Here is a 19613-nt window from a genome sequence, read left to right on the forward strand (position 1 = left end):
CCATCACCATTATGAACAAGGATGGTGACAAGGGGCAGCCCTGCCTCGTGCCGTTGGAGATGGCAAAAGATTTAGATAGAGTGCCATTCACTCTAACTTTGGCACTAGGGTTCAGATATAACGACATCACTGCTTTAATAAATAAGTCGGGAATTCCAAATCTGTGTAGAGTGCGTTGAGTATATAACCATCCGTTGGCTTTTTTAAACAGCTGATCGGCGAAGGTCCCTGGTGCTGGACCCCCCACCAATCAGATACTTCTTATCTATCCTGAGGACAGGTCATCAGTATTAAAGTCTCAGAAAACCCCTTTAATGTTGCCAATGGTTAGGACAGCAGGTATCTGCCAGCAAGCTGCCTTTAATTGCTATGTGCGAGCCACCAATGACCACTAAGCAACAGAATATCTGTCAAAAAGCCCAGAATAGGTCCATAAACAGCTGATGGGACATTGTTAAAGGGGGACTTTATTTAGGTTCCATCCTCCTGCATGGTTGTAGAGGTTAAACACACCACCATGGTTGGATGACGATTATTTTGTGCATCTGACAGTGGGTTTAATAGTAGCTGGTCAAAAGACATGATATTTGAATGTTGCCATGGGAAAGAAAAAAAAAACAAAAAAAACATTTGCTGTCGCTTTAACATCTGCTTCTATCAGTCACTTCCCTGGGAGAAACATATTAAAGATTTTGGTTTATTCTTACCTACAGAGTTTACAAAGAAATGGTTAAACATTGCATACTTAAAGTATTAACTGAACAGGAAAACCACCCACGTGAACACACGCAAGATGCCTTAATGTTTGCATAACGGAGCAGAGTGGAAGTTTATCAACGAAAGATCTACAAAGATATTCAGACAACTTCCTACAGCTACCTGTGCTCTCTCTCGTTCCAGCGACATCTTACATGTCAAGTCATGAGTCACACAAAATAAAATATGAAATGAGTTTATCCAGACTAACCGAATGCGTTACGTTAATATTGAATTCCGCATGAAATGACAATGATGATCTATGTATAGCTAGGCCTAATTGGTGTGTACGAAATGTATGAACTCAGAACTTTACTAGGATGTGTGGCGTCTAACGTTTTGCTTGGGTCACCCTAATGTAAACGTATAGGAGTTAGGGTGAAAAATTTTCAAAAGTAGAAATGTGGGTTAAAAATTGTATGAATGTAAAAAAAAAAAAAAAAAAAAAAAAAAAAAAAACACGAAATTCATGGTGGTACATAAGACATTAGGGCTCATGTAGACGGGTTCAACAGAAATTCTATTGGCAATTACATCCCCTGCAGTGAGGAGAGACAGCACAAAATGTGAACACTTCTCTGCCCTAGTTCTAGCAATCATTAGGGGGGGGGGGGGGTGTCTCAGGAGATCCCTACTGAACAAAAAACTTTATGTCTTTGACAAAAAGTTTTCTGAAAACTTAGAGACCCTTTAAAACTGTTGACGTGGACAACCCGCAAGTGCTCCAGAAGGGATTCATTTTCTGATGAAGTTTTGGGAAAGAGAAGGAGCGATAAACAATAGTAATGGCCAAAAAAACAAAATCATTACATCTGCAGATGAACTGGTTCAATGGGAAACCCTTTATTTCTGGTTTATCTAAATCCCTTCACAACTCACTTCCTGTGTGGGTTGTGAGAAATCCCTAAAAGTAACAAACGGTCTCTGTAAAGTATAAACCAAGTATAAAAGTGACCACAGAACTAATAAGAACTGTATAAACAAGCTAGGTGAAGACACCCAAACCTAATGATGAGCATACACTGCAAGAACAGAGCAGAAGCTGGACCTCAGTATCTACCAACACATCAGAGAAGGAACATCTAGGCAGACGAGGTTCCTCGATCTGGAGTGATATTTTGAGCGCAGTGAGATGTTCCCCATCTATAAACTTATCTGTATGGTAGGGATGTTCACATGTCATGAAGTCAGTCTGAGGGCATGACGCTGCAGGTATTTTAGGAGATAGATACATAACCATGGAGTGCAAGTTCTCCAAGACCTGGTGGCTGTTCAAACTGTCTCTATCCACAAGCTGCAGCACACGAGTTGTATATAAGGCGCATGGGCAATGAAATGAAGGGGGGACAAGAGGTTATGAGAGAATGTAAGCAGGATATTCATCAAATGCATATTAATATTAGAATGTCACCCGAACCCATGTATAAATAAAGGGGTCCCCGACTTTTTTTAACCTAGAGACCCTCGTAAAGGACAAGACTAATTTTTTGCACAACGGCATTTATCATGTAGAGAAGGTTAATACAAGGCACTTGCTAATGAATTGCGATTGTCCATATTGCCTCCTTTGCTGGCTTGAATAACTTTTCCATCACATTATACACTGCTCGTATCCAGGGGTTATGACCACTGTTAGATCCAGCAGCGGTGGTCGTGCTTGCACACTATACGAAGAGGCGTGGCCTCTTTGGTGGCTGGGTCCGCAGGAGTGCACAAAGGCCAGCACCTTTTCCTATAGTGTACAAGCACGACCACCACTGCTGGATTGTAGGATGGTTGTAACCATGGAAACGAGCAGTGTATAATGTGATTGAAAGATGAATCAAGCCAGCAAATGAAGCAATATGGACAATCACAATACATTAGTAAGTGCCTTGTATTAACTTTCTCTACATGATAAATGCCATTTGCCGAAGTGAGACTGACCCTTTAAGTGCCACACCGCAGACAGCATGTAAAATCAGACCAGCCAGGGAGCACCAGCAGATCGGCATTAGATTGAAGGGGAGGATAGTGGGGATTTTTTGCCATTTTATAACATATGCAGTCCTTTTATCAACAAATGGAAATCCCCTTTGTGGGTACATCCAGTCAATGAGATGTTAAGTAATCTCATCCACACACTGCTGTGCCGACTTAAAAATACTCAGTTAAAAGGGGTTATCCCATTATTAATGGGGAAAAATAAAAACCAGACATCATATAGTACATGACAATCTCTTTCTAACAAAGCTGGAACCAGCCCTGTACCTCACATGGATCCAGAGATCTCCCCATTCATTGCTCTGCTACATTTATATCAAGCTGACAGCTCAAGGGGAGTGTCTTTTCTGCTGCAGCTCAGGGGGCGTGTCTCAGCTCTGCCCATCACAGCTCAGAAGGCAGTTGAAGGATGAAACTGAGCATGTGCGACCTTCTCAGTGAGAGACGGACAAAGAAATAAGAAAAAGAACTTTGCAAAATTTTTATTACATGCAATTACAAAAGTATTCAGATCCAGGTGCTGGTTTAAAGGGTTTCTGTCACCAGAATTAACCCTCTTAAACTGTCTGAAATTAGCGATGTGCTAATGTCAGCAGAATTCAACTCTATTTTTATGTTCATTGATGCCCCCCTTACGGCACAATTCTTACTTTTGTAATATGCAAATTCCTCCTGCTCCTAGAGCAGGGATGTCAAACTCGTGGCCCTCCAGCTGTTGCAAAACTACAACTCCCATCATGCCTGGGCATACTGCAGCTATCAGGGAATGCTGGGAGTTGTAGTTTTGCAACATCTGGAGGGCCATGAGTTTGACATCCATGTCCTAGAGGCTCCGTTCTCCCACCTCATTCCAGACCCTGCCGTTCTTGATTGACAGGCCAGCGTTAGTCTTCTCCTACCGGCCCTGTGTGCTGGGTAAGTCTCATGCCTGCGCAGTGCCGTTTAACCAGCACACAGGGCTGGCAGAAGACTAATGCTGGCCTGTCAATCAAGAATAGAGCCTGTAGGAGCAGAGTGGCTTGGGCACGCCCTCAGTGCACTTAACTGTTCATTTGCATATTGATTAAGAGTCCCTTTTTCCAGAATGAGGAAAGGGATCACCAAGTGAAAGGTAATGTAACATTCAGCGGAGCCAGTCCTACAAGACATTGTGCCTGGTTTACAAGTGAATTTCCTGGTGATAGGCTCCTTCTAAACCCTTAGGGCTCATGCACATGACCGTATGGCTTTTTCAGTGTTTTGGAGCCGTTTTTAACGGATATGTTTTTCCTTTCAGTAGTGTTTCTGGTTCCGTTATTCCATATGGTGTATACAGTAATTAGATATAAAAAATTGAGCTGGGCATAAAATTTCCAATAGATGGTTCCGCAAAAACGGGACGGATACAGAAGACATACGGAGTACATTCCTTATGTATTCCGTTTTTTTTTTTGCGGACCCATTGAGTTTAATGGAACCACGGAACGTGATTTGCGGGCAATAATAGGACATGTTCTATCTTTGAACGGAGCGAAAAAACAGAAATACGGAAACGGAATGCACGCGGAGACACTTCCATTTTTTTTTGCTGGCCCATTGAAATGAATGGTTCAGTATAAGTAACGCATACTGAGCTAAAAAAAACGGACAGCATACTGAATGCAAAAAACGTTCGTGCGCATGAGCCCATGGCACGTTCTCAGTTTATTCTTCCTTCCTTCAAAATATGCCACAAAGCTGAACACATTACCTGACAGACAGCGTGAAGTCCCCAGGATTGCTCTTGCTAGGCCGGGCCAAAAAACTTCCATGTACCCCATGTGTTAGAAGGAGAGTTTCCGCTTCCAATCCACTGATGTTCGGATGAAACCATCTGTCAAAGAAATATACAATGTTTTATAAAGGCGCATTTTATAGGATATTTCAAACCTTTCCCATCAGCAAAAAGACACCCAATATTACAATAACGATCGTGTGGATTGGAGATTACAATCTACTTCTAAAAGGCGTTTTCAGAGGCGGAAAAACATTTGACCAGTGAGAGGAAATGGCATAAAAATAACAAAAAAACTAAAACAATACTCACCTGTTAAACTCTGACGCTCCGCTGGTCCACACCGGTCTTTATTTTGGCCGATCTCCCCACAGCCAATCACGGGCAGCAGTGCTAAGCTCAATGATTGGGCACAGTGGTAGACTGGCACATCATGGCTGCAGTATAGTAAACTAATAACAGCATGAACTTAAAGTGGATTATTATTTTATATATATATATATATATATATATATATATATATATATATAAAAATATATAAATTTATTATGCAGTTTCCTATGGCCCAACTTTTTTTTTTATAATCTTGAAAAACCACATTTCTGCAATTCACAAAGCCATACAGAGGTTTAAAGGAAACCTGTCATGTTGAACATTGTGTCTAAGCTGAAGGAATCATGTTATAGAGCAGGAGGAGCTGAGCAGATTGATGTGTACTTTTATGGGAAAAGATTCAGCAACACTTGTAATTTATACATTGGCCTCCTGGACCTTAAATCCCAGAATGAGCAGGGATTTAAATGTATAAATTACAAGTTTTACTGAACCTGTCCCCCAAAAACTTGCATTAATCTGCTCAGCTCCTCCTGCTCTATAACATACTGCCTGCAGTTCAGACACCATGTTCAATGTGGACAGGTTCCTTTATACAGTTATCCTCAGGGTGGTTCATCAATGCACAAAGTAGAAAGAATGCTCCAGCACCAGGACGGACGTAATCAAAATTCCCGGTCTTTATTCATCACCAAAATACAGGTGGACACAGCAAACAGTGATACCGACTCCCACTCGATCCCCAAGATCTACGCGTTTCGAACAGTAGTGTTCTTAGTCATGATCTGGTTCATTAATATCTGATTTGTAGGAGTCCGAATCCTTGAACCCTCCCTCCCCCATCCCACAATTAGGTGGGCCATAGGCCTCCAGCAAGCAGCATAGGCTCTTCCTTGGCCTGTGACGTCACAGCCATTGGTCAGTTGGTGCATGTAAAAATGGTCTATAAAATATAAAAATAAAAAAAAGAGTCTAAAATTAAATACAACTTATTGTCCTTCTGTAGCAGGTCTATAAGAAAAAAAGAAAAAAAAAATATCCCAACATCATAACACTCCCCATTCAGTCAACTGTTATATGGAAACTGACGAAAAGTCACATGAAAACTAGAAAATTACGTGACTTTAGTTAAATATTGTAAAGATGAGATGCAAATTTTACACAAATTCTGTAAAAGTCAGAAGAGCCATAAAATTGCACCGTCCACGCAGAGAGTGAGTTATGACAGTTATTTTCCAATTGTACTTTTGCACGATAAGTCTGGTATCGACTGCGGTAACACGCACGCCCAGGTCATGGCATGTGAATTCAGGTTTAAACCTACTGCGCTGCAAGCCTGTACTCACGACTGCATATTGTCAAATACGCTTTTAAAAGGACTCTTCCACTAGAAAGGGGTGTCATTTTTTCTTGTATGCAATATTTATAGAAAACTAAAAAAAAAATTCAAGAATTTTTGGTTGTTCATTTTGGCAGTACTATAGCAGCTGAAAATTAAATACAACCGGTTTTTCTTCTGCAGCAGTCAACACAAATGATAAGACCGTAATACGTAATCTATTGTCAGCTTACGGCTGCTGTAAGAGGAGGATATTATCTGAAGGGTAATCCTCATGATAAAAGTAGATGTAAAATTAGGATAAGGGCTTATTCCCAATGGCCGGAAGTATTTTGCGATCTGCAAATCACGGATCTGCAAAAGACGGATCCCGGACGAGTGCATGCCGCCCTTCTCCTGCAGAAATATCCTATCCTTATCTGCAAAATGGACAAAATTAGGGTATGTTCTATTTTTTTTGCAGGGCCATAGAGAGGACTTGGGGATGCGGACAGCACTGACATGTGCATAAGGCCTAGCAGTATGCCAGCTTTATTGTTCTCTTGCCGAGCCTAGATAAAGATGCCCACAGAATACAATTGTATTGATTACTGTAATGAGTGATGCTCTAATTGAGTCACTACAGGAGGGCTCTCTGGTCAGATAAATGGTCTGACAGAGTGTTTAATGAGACTGTTTGCGGTCTTTTGCGTTTTTATAATTGCATGGAATATTCACATAATTTTTTTTATGGAGGTCCCATTAAGTACAGCATGGAAAAAAGGCCAGGAATTAACCCATGAACATATGGACCTTGAGGCCGGGGAGTTAGCTGGACCTCGGTTCTGGGGAGGGGATGCACCGCCTTGGGCAGGATATGTAGACATAGAGCTATGGCATCTTTGAACAGAAAAGTATAGGACGGCTCACCCCTGTGCTGGTGATGTATAGGTGCTCCAAACTAGTGCGACACCCTACTCACCAGGTTTAGACAAATGTATATAAAGTGAATGGGCACTCTGATAGATGGAGTCATATACAGAATTAATACCAGATTTATCCAATTTAATAATACAAGTATAAAATCCTAGCATAGATTACCATAAAAAATATATAAAATACATATATAAAATACACAACTTAAAATATTGGCACTGTATGGTACTGTAATATACTGAATAATATTGGCTGATGTTAGTCCGACAATTAATATCCTCACAATTGTTCGATGGACTTATACAATGTTCATGTGGAAAAAGGAAGAAAAAAAGGAAGAAAAAAGAAAATCCGGAGTTCCTCAATATGGTTATGAATGCAGATCATTATACAGACTCATAGTGATCTTTGCAGAAAAATGATGATGGTAGCAATTGATATTGTTATTTTCAATATATGATGGTATATGTTAGTGATACCGCACTCAGACAGTTTCTATATAGATCTTTCCCAAAGAAAAAGGATGACAGCAAGCAATGCTTGCACAAATTTTGCTCAGCTCTCGGTATGAGCAGCTATTACTCACAGTTAGCAGCTTCGGTTCGTGGCGTCCCACGAGCTGTCCTTAAGTGGTGAGATTGCTTCTTTCTTGGAAATTTTTCATACAGTTGGTATACCGAATCTTTGTTCTTTCTATTGGAACACGGCTGTGTGGAACTGTAACACACGCGGTCTCAATATTTGAGCTGACTTCCTTTGGCGTTCCACGTGTCTCCGAATGTATGGAGCTTCAGTGTTTGCTGAAATACCTGCTGTAGACCGGTAGTTTGCAGGCTGTGGATACCGCCAGTGGATTTCTTTAGTGAAGCGCTTCACTTGTGGGCCATCTAGTCGATGTTATCCAACATATGTCCGGCTATTTGAGTCTGATGACCGAAGGTTACCGCCAGACGCGTTTCGGGGACTATACTCGTCTCCTTCCTCAGTGGCTATATTATATATATTATAGCCACTGAGGAAGGAGACGAGTATAGTCCCCGAAACGCGTCTGGCGGTAACCTTCGGTCATCAGACTCAAATAGCCGGACATATGTTGGATAACATCGACTAGATGGCCCACAAGTGAAGCGCTTCACTAAAGAAATCCACTGGCGGTATCCACAGCCTGCAAACTACCGGTCTACAGCAGGTATTTCAGCAAACACTGAAGCTCCATACATTCGGAGACACGTGGAACGCCAAAGGAAGTCAGCTCAAATATTGAGACCGCGTGTGTTACAGTTCCACACAGCCGTGTTCCAATAGAAAGAACAAAGATTCGGTATACCAACTGTATGAAAAATTTCCAAGAAAGAAGCAATCTCACCACTTAAGGACAGCTCGTGGGACGCCACGAACCGAAGCTGCTAACTGTGAGTAATAGCTGCTCATACCGAGAGCTGAGCAAAATTTGTGCAAGCATTGCTTGCTGTCATCCTTTTTCTTTGGGAAAGATCTATATAGAAACTGTCTGAGTGCGGTATCACTAACATATACCATCATATATTGAAAATAACAATATCAATTGCTACCATCATCATTTTTCTGCAAAGATCACTATGAGTCTGTATAATGATCTGCATTCATAACCATATTGAGGAACTCCGGATTTTCTTTTTTCTTCCTTTTTTTCTTCCTTTTTCCACATGAACATTGTATAAGTCCATCGAACAATTGTGAGGATATTAATTGTCGGACTAACATCAGCCAATATTATTCAGTATATTACAGTACCATACAGTGCCAATATTTTAAGTTGTGTATTTTATATATGTATTTTATATATTTTTTATGGTAATCTATGCTAGGATTTTATACTTGTATTATTAAATTGGATAAATCTGGTATTAATTCTGTATATGACTCCATCTATCAGAGTGCCCATTCACTTTATATACTATGGCATCTTTGCCCCGGATGAAGGAAAGCCTAAGTACAAGTCTGCTGGAATTCAGTGCACTACCATATGGTGTGTGAACCATGTCATAGTATATGGAAGCCATGTATCCACAATACAGATGTATGCATGAAGCCTAGAACTGGTCATACAAATGAGAAGATTGGCTACACTGACGATGACGAGTAGTCTGCAGGATTTTCCATACAAATGATCCCACCAGCAACATGACACTCTGAACTGGTCAAGCAGGGAGTCAGATTTAGGCTACATGCACACAACCGTATGTGTTTTGCAGTCCACAAATTGCGGATCCGCAAAAAAAAACGGATGCCATCTGTTTTTTTCTGCAGATCCATTGTAACAATGCCTAAAACGGATAAGAATAGGACATGTTCTATATATTTTTTTTGCGAGGCTACGGAACGGACATAGTGTCCGCATTTCTGGCAGACCCATTGAAATGAATCCGCAAAAAAATATGGCTGATCATATTTTCAGTAGATAGACGCTGCCCCTGACCATCTGCAATTGCTCGCACTAGTTTTTCACAGAATGATCAGCTGAAATCGGCCATTGTGGCAGACTCGCGTGCACGGCCAGCTTTAGGCCATAAGAGTGTGCATCCAGCTTATAAAAAGTCATCCACACACCATGGAAGCAATTTATGCAAGACCGCCCAAGATGAAGTTTAGATTTTGGCCAGGCATGCAAACATCTTCTTAAACAGATGGCTGGCCTTGGTGGGGTAGACCACTGAAGAGAGCACTCATTTAGTAGCACCACATCCCAGAAACATGTGCAGGGAAGTTAGTGTGTATTTCCAGAAGTATAGTAAAGATGCTTCAGTACGCGGCCTCTCAAGACTCCAACCTCCTGCCCAGCTGTGGAGTCAAGATAAGACAACTATGGAAAACTATAGAATGTACCATTTAACGGGATTGTTCACGGGATACACAGTTAAGTTACAGTACAGGAAATGTCACAGCAACTATCCAGATTAGGCCTCATGCACACGACCATGTTGTTTTTTGCTGTCCGCAAACCACAGAACCGCAAAAATGGAAGCCACACGTGTTGCCTTCTGCAATTTGCGGAACGGAAGCCGGCAATATAAATGCCTATTCTTGTCCGCAAAGCGCAGACAAGAATAGGACATGTTATATTTTTTTTAGTGGGGCAGCGGAATGGATCTTTTGCGGCCCCAATGAGGTGAAAGGTTCCACATCAGAGCCGCCAAACGGCAGCTCGGATGCGGACCTAAACAGTCGTGTGCATGAGGCCTTACTGGTAGGAGAAAAGGGTGTAATTAAGAACTTGTTTAGTGTTGATGGGATAGAATCCCTTGATGAAGCGGAGGTGAAACCCAGGTCGGGCTGTTCAATGGAGAAACCGATTTGTGCTTTTATTCATCGTGTTCAATATCCAACCAAGCAGTGCTTCATTACTGCACGCTCCCTTTTCTTGCAAATTGATTTTAGGCAAGAATTAATTAGAAAGTGTGTTTGCCCTGGACAACAAAGTGTGGCGATTGTCTACCTAAAGGAGAAGGTTTTGGAAAAAGCTGGAGAACTTCAGCAAGAACACTGTGTTTACCACATTAATATACCCACATGAAGGGAAACAGACTTTTGCTGCTCTTCGTAAGTGTTTTTTGTGTGTGTGACATTATAGCTTTAGTGCTGGAAGTTAGCGCTAGAACTACAGCACCGTCCAATGGATGGAGCTGGCAACAGCTGGGCTTCTCCCATTCACTTGAATGGTAGCAGTGATACCATTACCAGCTTCATGCCCTTCACAATGGATGCTGTGTATCTTCATTTTACTGGATATCAAGACTGATATGATTCCTGTTTTGTGACTTCACCGACATCTTAAAAGGGGTTCTGCAGAATTGTTTAAACTGATGATCTATCCTCTGGATAGATCATCAGCATCTGATCAGCGGGGGTCCGACACCCGGGACCGCCGCCAATCAGCTGTTTAAGAAGGCAGCAGCGCTCCAGGAGCGCCGCGGCCTTCTCACCGTTTACCTCAGGCCCAGTGATGTCACGACTAGTATCACTGGCCTGGGTGCGGCTAAGCTTCATTCAAGTAAACCGAGCTTAGCCGCGCCCAGGCCAGTTGATACTAGTCGTGACGTCACTGGGCCTGCGGTAAACAGTGAGAAGGCCGCTGCACTCCTGCCTTCTCAAACAGTTGACCGGCTGGGGTCCTGGGTGTCAGACCCCCACTGATCAGATGCTGATGATCTATCCAGAGGATAGATCAGTTTAAAACAAACTGCAGAACCCCTTTAACACTGGAACAACCCTTTTTTTTTTTATATAGCTGTACAACCCCTTTAAGATGGAGTCCAGCCAAAACACCCAACTTACACTGCATCAAGACTTGACCTATGTTGGCTCCTCTTAATAAAACCTCTACCAAATATGTCCTATTATTGTCCACATTACGGACAGGGATAGGATTATCGGCCAGCTGTTCCGTTCCGCAAAATGCGGAATGCACACTGGCAATATCTGTGTTTTGCATATGCGCAATGGTGGACCGCTAAACAAAGGCCATGATCCTTAAGACACACGTTCCTTTGTTTTGGAGAGTTCAACCCACATAAGAATTACATTTGCCACCTCCATATGTGCATAAATCATTGGAAAAGGGCAACGTCCACAACAGTAAAGCTGCCCTTAGACCGCTAATCTCGATGGCAGCTGGCTGCACCATAAACACGCACACTTGGGTTGGCTGAGAATGCATGTTTACTTCAATAGGAAAAAGAGAATAAGCCAATGCCAGACTTCTCTGGCAGCTTCTCTTCTACCATGGACCCAATGGACGGAGCCTTTCGAAAATCAACACCTCAAATTATTTTATTCTTTTCTCTTAGCCATGGTCCCAGCTGTGGCCATTTTACTGTTCTGAACTACATGATACTGTCCAACATGCCTATAAGTAAGTGGCACAGGTTGAAGAGGTAGTTTCCTCATGGGGTACGACATGAAATAACCAAATAGGATGTTACTACAAAGCCACAATTGGCCGGGTAATAAAAGCTGTGGCTACTGGATGGGCTTGGATTTGGTTGTCACATATTGATCATGAGCAACAGTAATACACTTTAATAAAAATGCATCTGAGGAGCACTTATCACTTCTAGTACTCTGACCAAGTAGCTGTGGGTCCCCACTGACCATGGGCAATGCACAATTCACAAATGCTAAGTGTACACCCAAGGGTCCCCTATACCTCTATAAAATTTTGAGTTTACCAGAGCACACCAACCCCCTCACTGCCAAGTTCCCTAATCTATACTGGTTATCTTGTGTGCTGGATGTAGTTCACCAGCCAGAGTGTCCTATCTGCCCATAATCCATGGCTTTAGCTCAGTAAACATGAAAGGGTGATGAATTGCCTCAGCCAGTCAAGAAGAAAGACGAGACCAGTGGGGACACAGTGAGCACCGGAATGGGAGCTCACTTGCTACCGATGTGCGAGGTGAACATCGGCTATGAAGGTGTGCAAGGGTGGACTGAAACACTACAGTGGAGCAGCCCATCACCAAAATGAACCAGGAGGTACCAGGTATGTGTCTAAAACAGTTCACTGAACCCTACTGCGTATAGGGCTCCAAAGCAGATGGATGGTCACTGAACCTCTGCTAACAAAGTTGCATCAGTAGAAAAGGCTTCGATTTTCACAGCAGTATAAGATTTGGACCTCTGCTGATTGGCAAAGGGTTTTTTCTCCGATGAGTCAATATTTACTGCTAGATCAAACAGATGGACGTTGATGTGTCAGGCGAGAAACATCAAAGAATAAAACACCCTGCAGACACTGCTGGGAGATCACAAGCTGGTGGTGGCAGCGTTATATAGGGAATGTTTCCCATCATCCATGTAGAAGGCACCCTCAACCAACTTTAGTATAAATCCATCCTTGGAGATCAAATGCACCCATACATGCCGATCATCTTCCCTGGGGTGGATGGGATCTTCTAGCTAGACAATGCAACATGTCACACAGCTAGATATGTCTGACATTGGTTGGAAGGGCATTACCAAGACTTCCAAGTACTACTAAAAACTTGAACCCAACTGAGCATCTGTGGGACCACCTCGATTGTAGTCTTCGCTCTATGGAACCTCCCCCATGCACCTTCCACCAGCTGCAGGATGCACTCCAGATACCTGTGACAAGCTACCAGGACCTTACTGAGTCACTCCCAGCCAATCTAGGTGGTCGTAATAATGTGACTCTACTGCATATAATTAGTATGCGGTAAGCTCCACAGAATTATGTATATATATATGGATATTCATTGTAAATTGCACTGATGAGAGGTTGCAGAGAGTGAACAACCCCTAAAATATGAAATAAGAATGAAAACCAAATTGCCATCTTGTTTGGTTGGCATTTTGTTCTGCAGCTATATATGTTCTGAAGGGTAAGAGAAATGTAATTGGGTTAACATGTAGATAAATCTTTCCACTTAAATATGCTCCGACCTTACAGCTTATCTGGACACAACCCACCCGCCTGCTCGCTTTATCTAGCATTAGCACACCCACTGGAGTGTGAGTCAGGAGACTGCTCGCTCGTTGATTCATAACCCATCAGAAAAGGGGAAGGAAAAGTCCTCATTCTCCACTGACTTCTAATATCTATATAAACAGAAATGGTATGCCGCATCCACCATAAAGTGAGGCATGTTGTAGCCTTCAGTCAGAGATATATGTCGGGGGCTTGTATATGTTAAATATAAGCTGAATATATGTCGTGAACAGAGGCTGAAACGGGAGACAGATGTAACACAATGATGGCATATCCTACTCCATTAAATGTCAGATAGACGTAGGACCTGAACCTATCTCCAGAATGGGACCCCTAAAGTGAACAGCTGCACATGCTCCGCCACCTTCCGTTTAACGCTGTGGGAGTTCTGAAAATAAGCAGGTGCTGGACCGGTTAGTTCCGGCAGTCTCACGGAGGGGAGTGGAGAAGTGGCTGCGTTTGTGTGGCTAGTTTCGTAACTCCCATAGCAACGAATGCTGAGCACACCAGACTCTCTCTTCACTTTGGGGGGGGCCCCGGTCATTAGATAGGAATTGTCCCAGAGGTGGGACCCACACCTATCCGGAACATTGATGGCATACCGCTAGGATATGCCATTAATGTCAGATGGGCCACTTTAACCAAGCTTTTGCCATTCAGGAATCTGTGGAAAGCTTGGTGGCAAACTCCACAGGAGATGTAATAGAGACCATGTCAATGGTTGTCACCCAACTTATCAGAGTGATGTAAAGAAGACACCACGTGTACAAACAGAAAAATGCCTTCAGGGTACATCCACAAGAGAAAGATACTCCACGTGGAATAGTGGATGGAAACTACAAAATCTGTGTGGAATACACGTGGAAACAGACCCGAGGTGCAGATTTTTAACCCGTAGCATGCCAATTTATACAGTGGTTTCCATGGATTTGGACAGTTGCAGACAGTGAAATCAGCAGGGCATCTGCATATAACTCATGCAGATTTAGTGGCAGAATTATCAAATTTTTTCCCCACAGGAATTACACCCATCTAGATTTACCAAACCCACACCCCTCTGCAGCAGTCAAAAAAATCCACGGCAGTAGAAGATCAGTAGCTGAAAACAGGTCATTTTTGGAGGCAGTTTTAGAGAAGTTTTTAAAAGATGTTTTCCTGCTTCTTCACTGACCCAGACGGAATCCACAATCAAATCTGCTTCAACAAAGTAAAAGGTCTCTTCTGAAGTGTTCAGATCAGCTACTGGGAAAAACAAAAAACAAAACATTTTTTACACTGTGGGCAAAAGGTAGAGTTTTTTTTGTTTTATTTTACATTGAAGTCAATGGGGAAACTGTTGGTGGAGTTTTGAATGTGGATTTCGCTAAATCAATAGCAGACTTTAGGAAAGTGAACATACCCTCAATCTGACATCACTGGGACTGGACAATTTCTAGCTCCTCAAACATGCCAGATAATCAGTCAGAGAAAAATGTACATCTTTGGGCAGAAAACCTTTAGAGCACAATCCAAAATGATATGTAATAAATTCTTAAAATCTGCTGGAAAGCAGAGTGCCACATTGTCAGAATTTCTGGATCAGCAGATCAAGGGTCCTCCACACATTAAAGGGAACCTGTCAGCGGCAAAAACCACCACAAACTGCCAGCAGTACCTTCAAGTAGCCGGCAGTGTGTTTGTAGTGATTTTCTTCCTGCAGTCAGATGCGGTAAAAGCAGGAAAAAGAAAAAAAACAAAAGAAAAAACAAAAACAAAAACACACATCTTTTATCCTCGGTCCGCGCTATTTTCGAGTCACTCTTGAAGTCGAGCGGGCAGCAGCCTCCTTGCTTCAAGTCAAGGTAATCACGCCCCCTTCCCCGCCCCTTCGCTGTGACTGACACCGCTTATGCCCGACAGCCGGCTGTCAGTCACAGCGAAGGGGCGGGGAAGGGGGCGTGGTTACCTTGACTTGAAGCAAGGAGGCCGCTGCCCACTTGACTTCAAGAGTGACTCGAAAATAGCGCGGACTGAGGATAAAAGATGGTTTTTTTTTTTACCGCATCTGACTGCAGGAAGAAAATCATCTTTAGAAACACACTGCCGACTACTTGAAGGTAATGCTGGCTGTTTGTGGTCGTTTTTGCCGCCGACAGGTTCCTTTTAATGTGGCTTTTACCTGTTATAATCTATAATCTATCAAGAAAAAGCACAGGCACCTGCATTTTAGATATTTTTTTTTTGCACACTGTGGGGCAGATTTACTAATACTGTCTAAAAGTGTAAATTTAGACAGTCTGAGACTGGATGATAAATCGCAAGTTTACGCCACCTATAAATTAGCTTAGTTTTACGTTAAAAATTAGCCAACATTTTGGTGCATTTTCGGAGCAGAGATGTGCATTTAAGTCACACTCCATTTATCACAAAGTCACATGCCCTTTTCTCCAAGTCACACCCAACACTTGATAAATGCAGTGCACAGCATGCACGCCAGTGTTCTGGTGCCAATTTCATAAAAAAACTGGTGCATGTTCAATGGTAAATCTCCCCGTGTGTCTTACTACCGGCATTTTCTGGACAGCGTTTTTTCCTTTACCTCAGAATACTTCCTTTTTTGCGGACCGCACACTGACCCATTCATTTCTACAAGACCAGGCACACAACCCTATTTTTTGAGGGTCCGTGTGGCTGTTCCTCAAATAACAGAACGTGGTCTCGTCTTGGGGTCAAGATGGGAGTGAGAAAAATGCGGAACGGACACAGGAGACATACATATTTTGTGGTTCGGTTGTCTGTGGACCGAAATACAGCCACGGCTGTGTGTACAAAGCCTTACCCAGACCAGTTTTTCTGTGACAGATTTTTAGTTCTCCCATAGGTTTTGCGTACCGGCAATATCTTCTTTGAGAAGACCACCACCCCCAGAACACCTCTTTACAATGCTATTTTGGGTGGTCATCTCAAAGAGGTTTTAAAAAAGGTACAGTTATATAATAGATTCTGTCATTTAGGTTATTTTTTTTCCTAACGATAATTAGTAGTCAGGTCTGCAAGGATGAAAATGCAGAACGACAATCTGGACACATCTGCGAGGCTCCGCACAACCCAGTTCAGGCCGGAATCCACCACAAAGTGAAGGAACAGGATACGGCTGCCGTGCTCCGTAGAAAACCAGGCCAGGACATTGTGTAGAGCTGCAACAATAATGTCTGTGGCCGTGTAATTGAATATGTGAGCGGACGTTTCCCCTGTTAACCCTTTCACCACGCCACCATGGATATGTGCTCCTTGTAGACATGCAGATAACTGCAAAGCCAAGTCACGTCACAGTTACCCGAGTCATGCTCCAGTCTTGTCATCCTGCCAGACCGTACCGGGCCCCGCAGGATGATATAACACTGCGGCTAATTAACGCCAGGCTATTTCGGGCACAGGCAGTGTGTCAGGGCAGAATTTAGCCCTGGATGGGGCTCGTGCCTCTTTGATGCTGTGCCAGAGTTATTTTCGCCGCCTGCACATCAGAAAGCGAGGCTGAAATAAAACCTCTGTGTGCTGTATTTAGCAGGTCCACAGCTGTGGAGGTTTCGGTGCGTCCCAAGAGCCATGAGGTTAGTGGCAAGGATCCAGGACCTCAAACCTCATAGTATGGTCTAAAGCCAAGTGGAGAGCCCCAGGAAGGGACATCACAATAACCGTGAGGAATCTGGTACAAAAAAAGCGTCTTATACGCCATTACGGTACACAAACGCCACCGAAAATGTAATGGCTGACATCAGGGGAATCAAAGGGTAAAATTTCACCTCAAAATTGTTATTAATCCTGTGAGGTTATAAGCAGGTCTATATAATATGTAACCTTCAAAGAGGTGATGATCGTTGTAGGCCTCATGGACACGACCAATATGTATTATTCGATCCTCAAATTGCAAATCCGCAAAGTACAGATACTGCCCTGCGTGTTGAATCTGTATTTTCTGCGGACCCATGGACTTTAATGGGTCCGTGATCCGCTTTTTTCAGCCAAGTATACAGTATATTCTATACTTTTGAGGAATGGACATACGGATACAGAAAGTACATAGATCATCCCTGCACTTTCTGCATCCGTAGGTCAGTTCTACAAAAAAAATATGGACCACAAACCGACTGACGTTATTGCGGACAGCACACAGACTGCATCTGTATTTTGCGGATCAGCGATTTGCGGACGGTCGTCTGCATAAGGCCTTGGTAGATAGGGGGTTGTCTCTATTCCGAAAATGGTGTTTATGATACAGAAAAAGTTAATACAAGGCACTTACTAATGTGCTGCGATTGTCCATATTGCTTCCTTTTCTGGCTGGATTCATTTTACCATCACATTATACATTGCACGTTTCCATGGTTACGACCACCCTTTAATCCAGCAGTGGTGGCCGTGCTGGCACACTGCAGGAAAAAGCGCTGGGCTATGCACACTGCTGCCATCCCAGCCACCAGACAAACTGACACTTTTCCTATAGCATGCAACCACGACCAATGAACAGTGTATAATGTGATGGAAAAAAAATGAACCAAGCCAGCAAAGAAGGAAATATGGACAATCACCATATGTTAGTAAATGACTTGTATTAATTTTCTCTACATAATAAATGCCATTTGCTGAAGTGAGACAGCCCCTTTAAAAGGAAAGGAGTCACCAAAAATTGTATCTGCCAGATAAAACCAGATAGCGACAAATATTTTTTTTTTCCTCCTAATCTTTCAGATTTATTTTTTCTATATCCTGAACATGATTATGGAGGCGGCCATCTTGCCTGAGCTGTTCTTAACAGCATATAGAAAGCATTAAGAAAATTGCTTTACGGCAGCCCCATGGGCCATGGACACAATGGTCAGGAGGGGACCTCATTGTCTTCTATGGGAGAGTTTTTTGTGACCTGTGCAGAGGTCATTGTACAAGGAAAAAATAGATAAGATGTGACAATCACCTATTGTGAATGGTGGATCCCGTCTTATCTATACAGAAAGGTGATATCATTACAGGCAGGATTAGAACAACAGATAACTGCAGTAAAGTGGTCTCTACAAACCAGGGACTCCTACACTGCCTGTCCAAATAAAAAGTCGCCACCTGGATTTAACTAAGCAAATAGTTATAAGCCTTATATTGGATAATTACTGCATGGGCGATTATCTTTCAGCTGGCAACAAGTTATTTAACCCCAACTGGTGCAATTAGTTGCTTCTAATTTTTTAAATAACCATGGCAAAAGACATCTCGTGGTCGTGGGAAAGATGCTAGTCTGTTTGAGAAGGGTCAAATCATTGGCATGCATTAAACATCTAAGGAGATTGCATAAACTACTAAAATTGGGTTCAGAACTGTCCAACGCAATATTAAAAACTGGAAGGATAGTGGGGACCCATCATATTCGAGGAAGAAATATGGCGGGGAAAAAATCCTGATTGATAGTGATCGGCGATCACTTAAACGTTTGGTGAAATAAAATAAAAATAAATAAAAAATAAAAATAAAAATAAAAATCGAAGAAAAATAACAGTAGAACTCAGGGCTATGTTGAATAGTGAAAGTAACAGCATTTCCACACGCACAATGCAAAGGGAACTCAAGGGATTGGGACTGAACAGCTGTGTAGCCGTAAAAAAAACAAACAAAAAAAAACCACACTACTTTACCCTGTTCCAGAGTGATGGGCGCATAAGGGTAAGAAGAGAGGTAGATGAAGTGATGCACCCATCATGCCTAGTGCCTACTGTACGAGCCTGTGGGGGCAGTGCTATGATCTGGGGTTGCTGCAGTTGGTCAGGTCTAGGTTCAGCAACAGTATGTGCTTCAAGAATGAGGTCAGCTGACTACCTGAACATACTGAATAACCAGGTTATTCCATCAATGGATTTGTTCTTCCCTGATGGCACGGGCATATTCCAAGATGACAATGCCAGGATTCATCGGGCTCAAATTGTGAAAGAGTGGTTCGGGGAACATGGGACATCATTTTCACGCATGGATTGTCCACCACGGAGTCCAGACCTTAACCCCATTGAGAATCTTTGGGATGT

The 19613-nt window shown here is 42.7% G+C and overlaps 1 protein-coding gene across 1 annotated transcript in view; it reads right to left on the reverse strand.

Annotated features, from left to right (window-relative positions):
• LOC122928690 (tyrosine-protein phosphatase non-receptor type 11-like) overlaps positions 1-19613 on the reverse strand; it is a 136249-nt gene that overhangs the window by 78731 nt on the left and 37905 nt on the right. The window contains exon 2 of the mRNA XM_044281801.1: positions 4469-4591. Coding sequence (XP_044137736.1) covers positions 4469-4591 — 123 coding nt within the window. The remainder of the gene's footprint in view (positions 1-4468; positions 4592-19613) is intronic.

This window comes from Bufo gargarizans, chromosome 2, assembly GCF_014858855.1.
Source record: "Bufo gargarizans isolate SCDJY-AF-19 chromosome 2, ASM1485885v1, whole genome shotgun sequence".
Taxonomy (NCBI): Eukaryota; Metazoa; Chordata; class Amphibia; order Anura; family Bufonidae; genus Bufo; species Bufo gargarizans.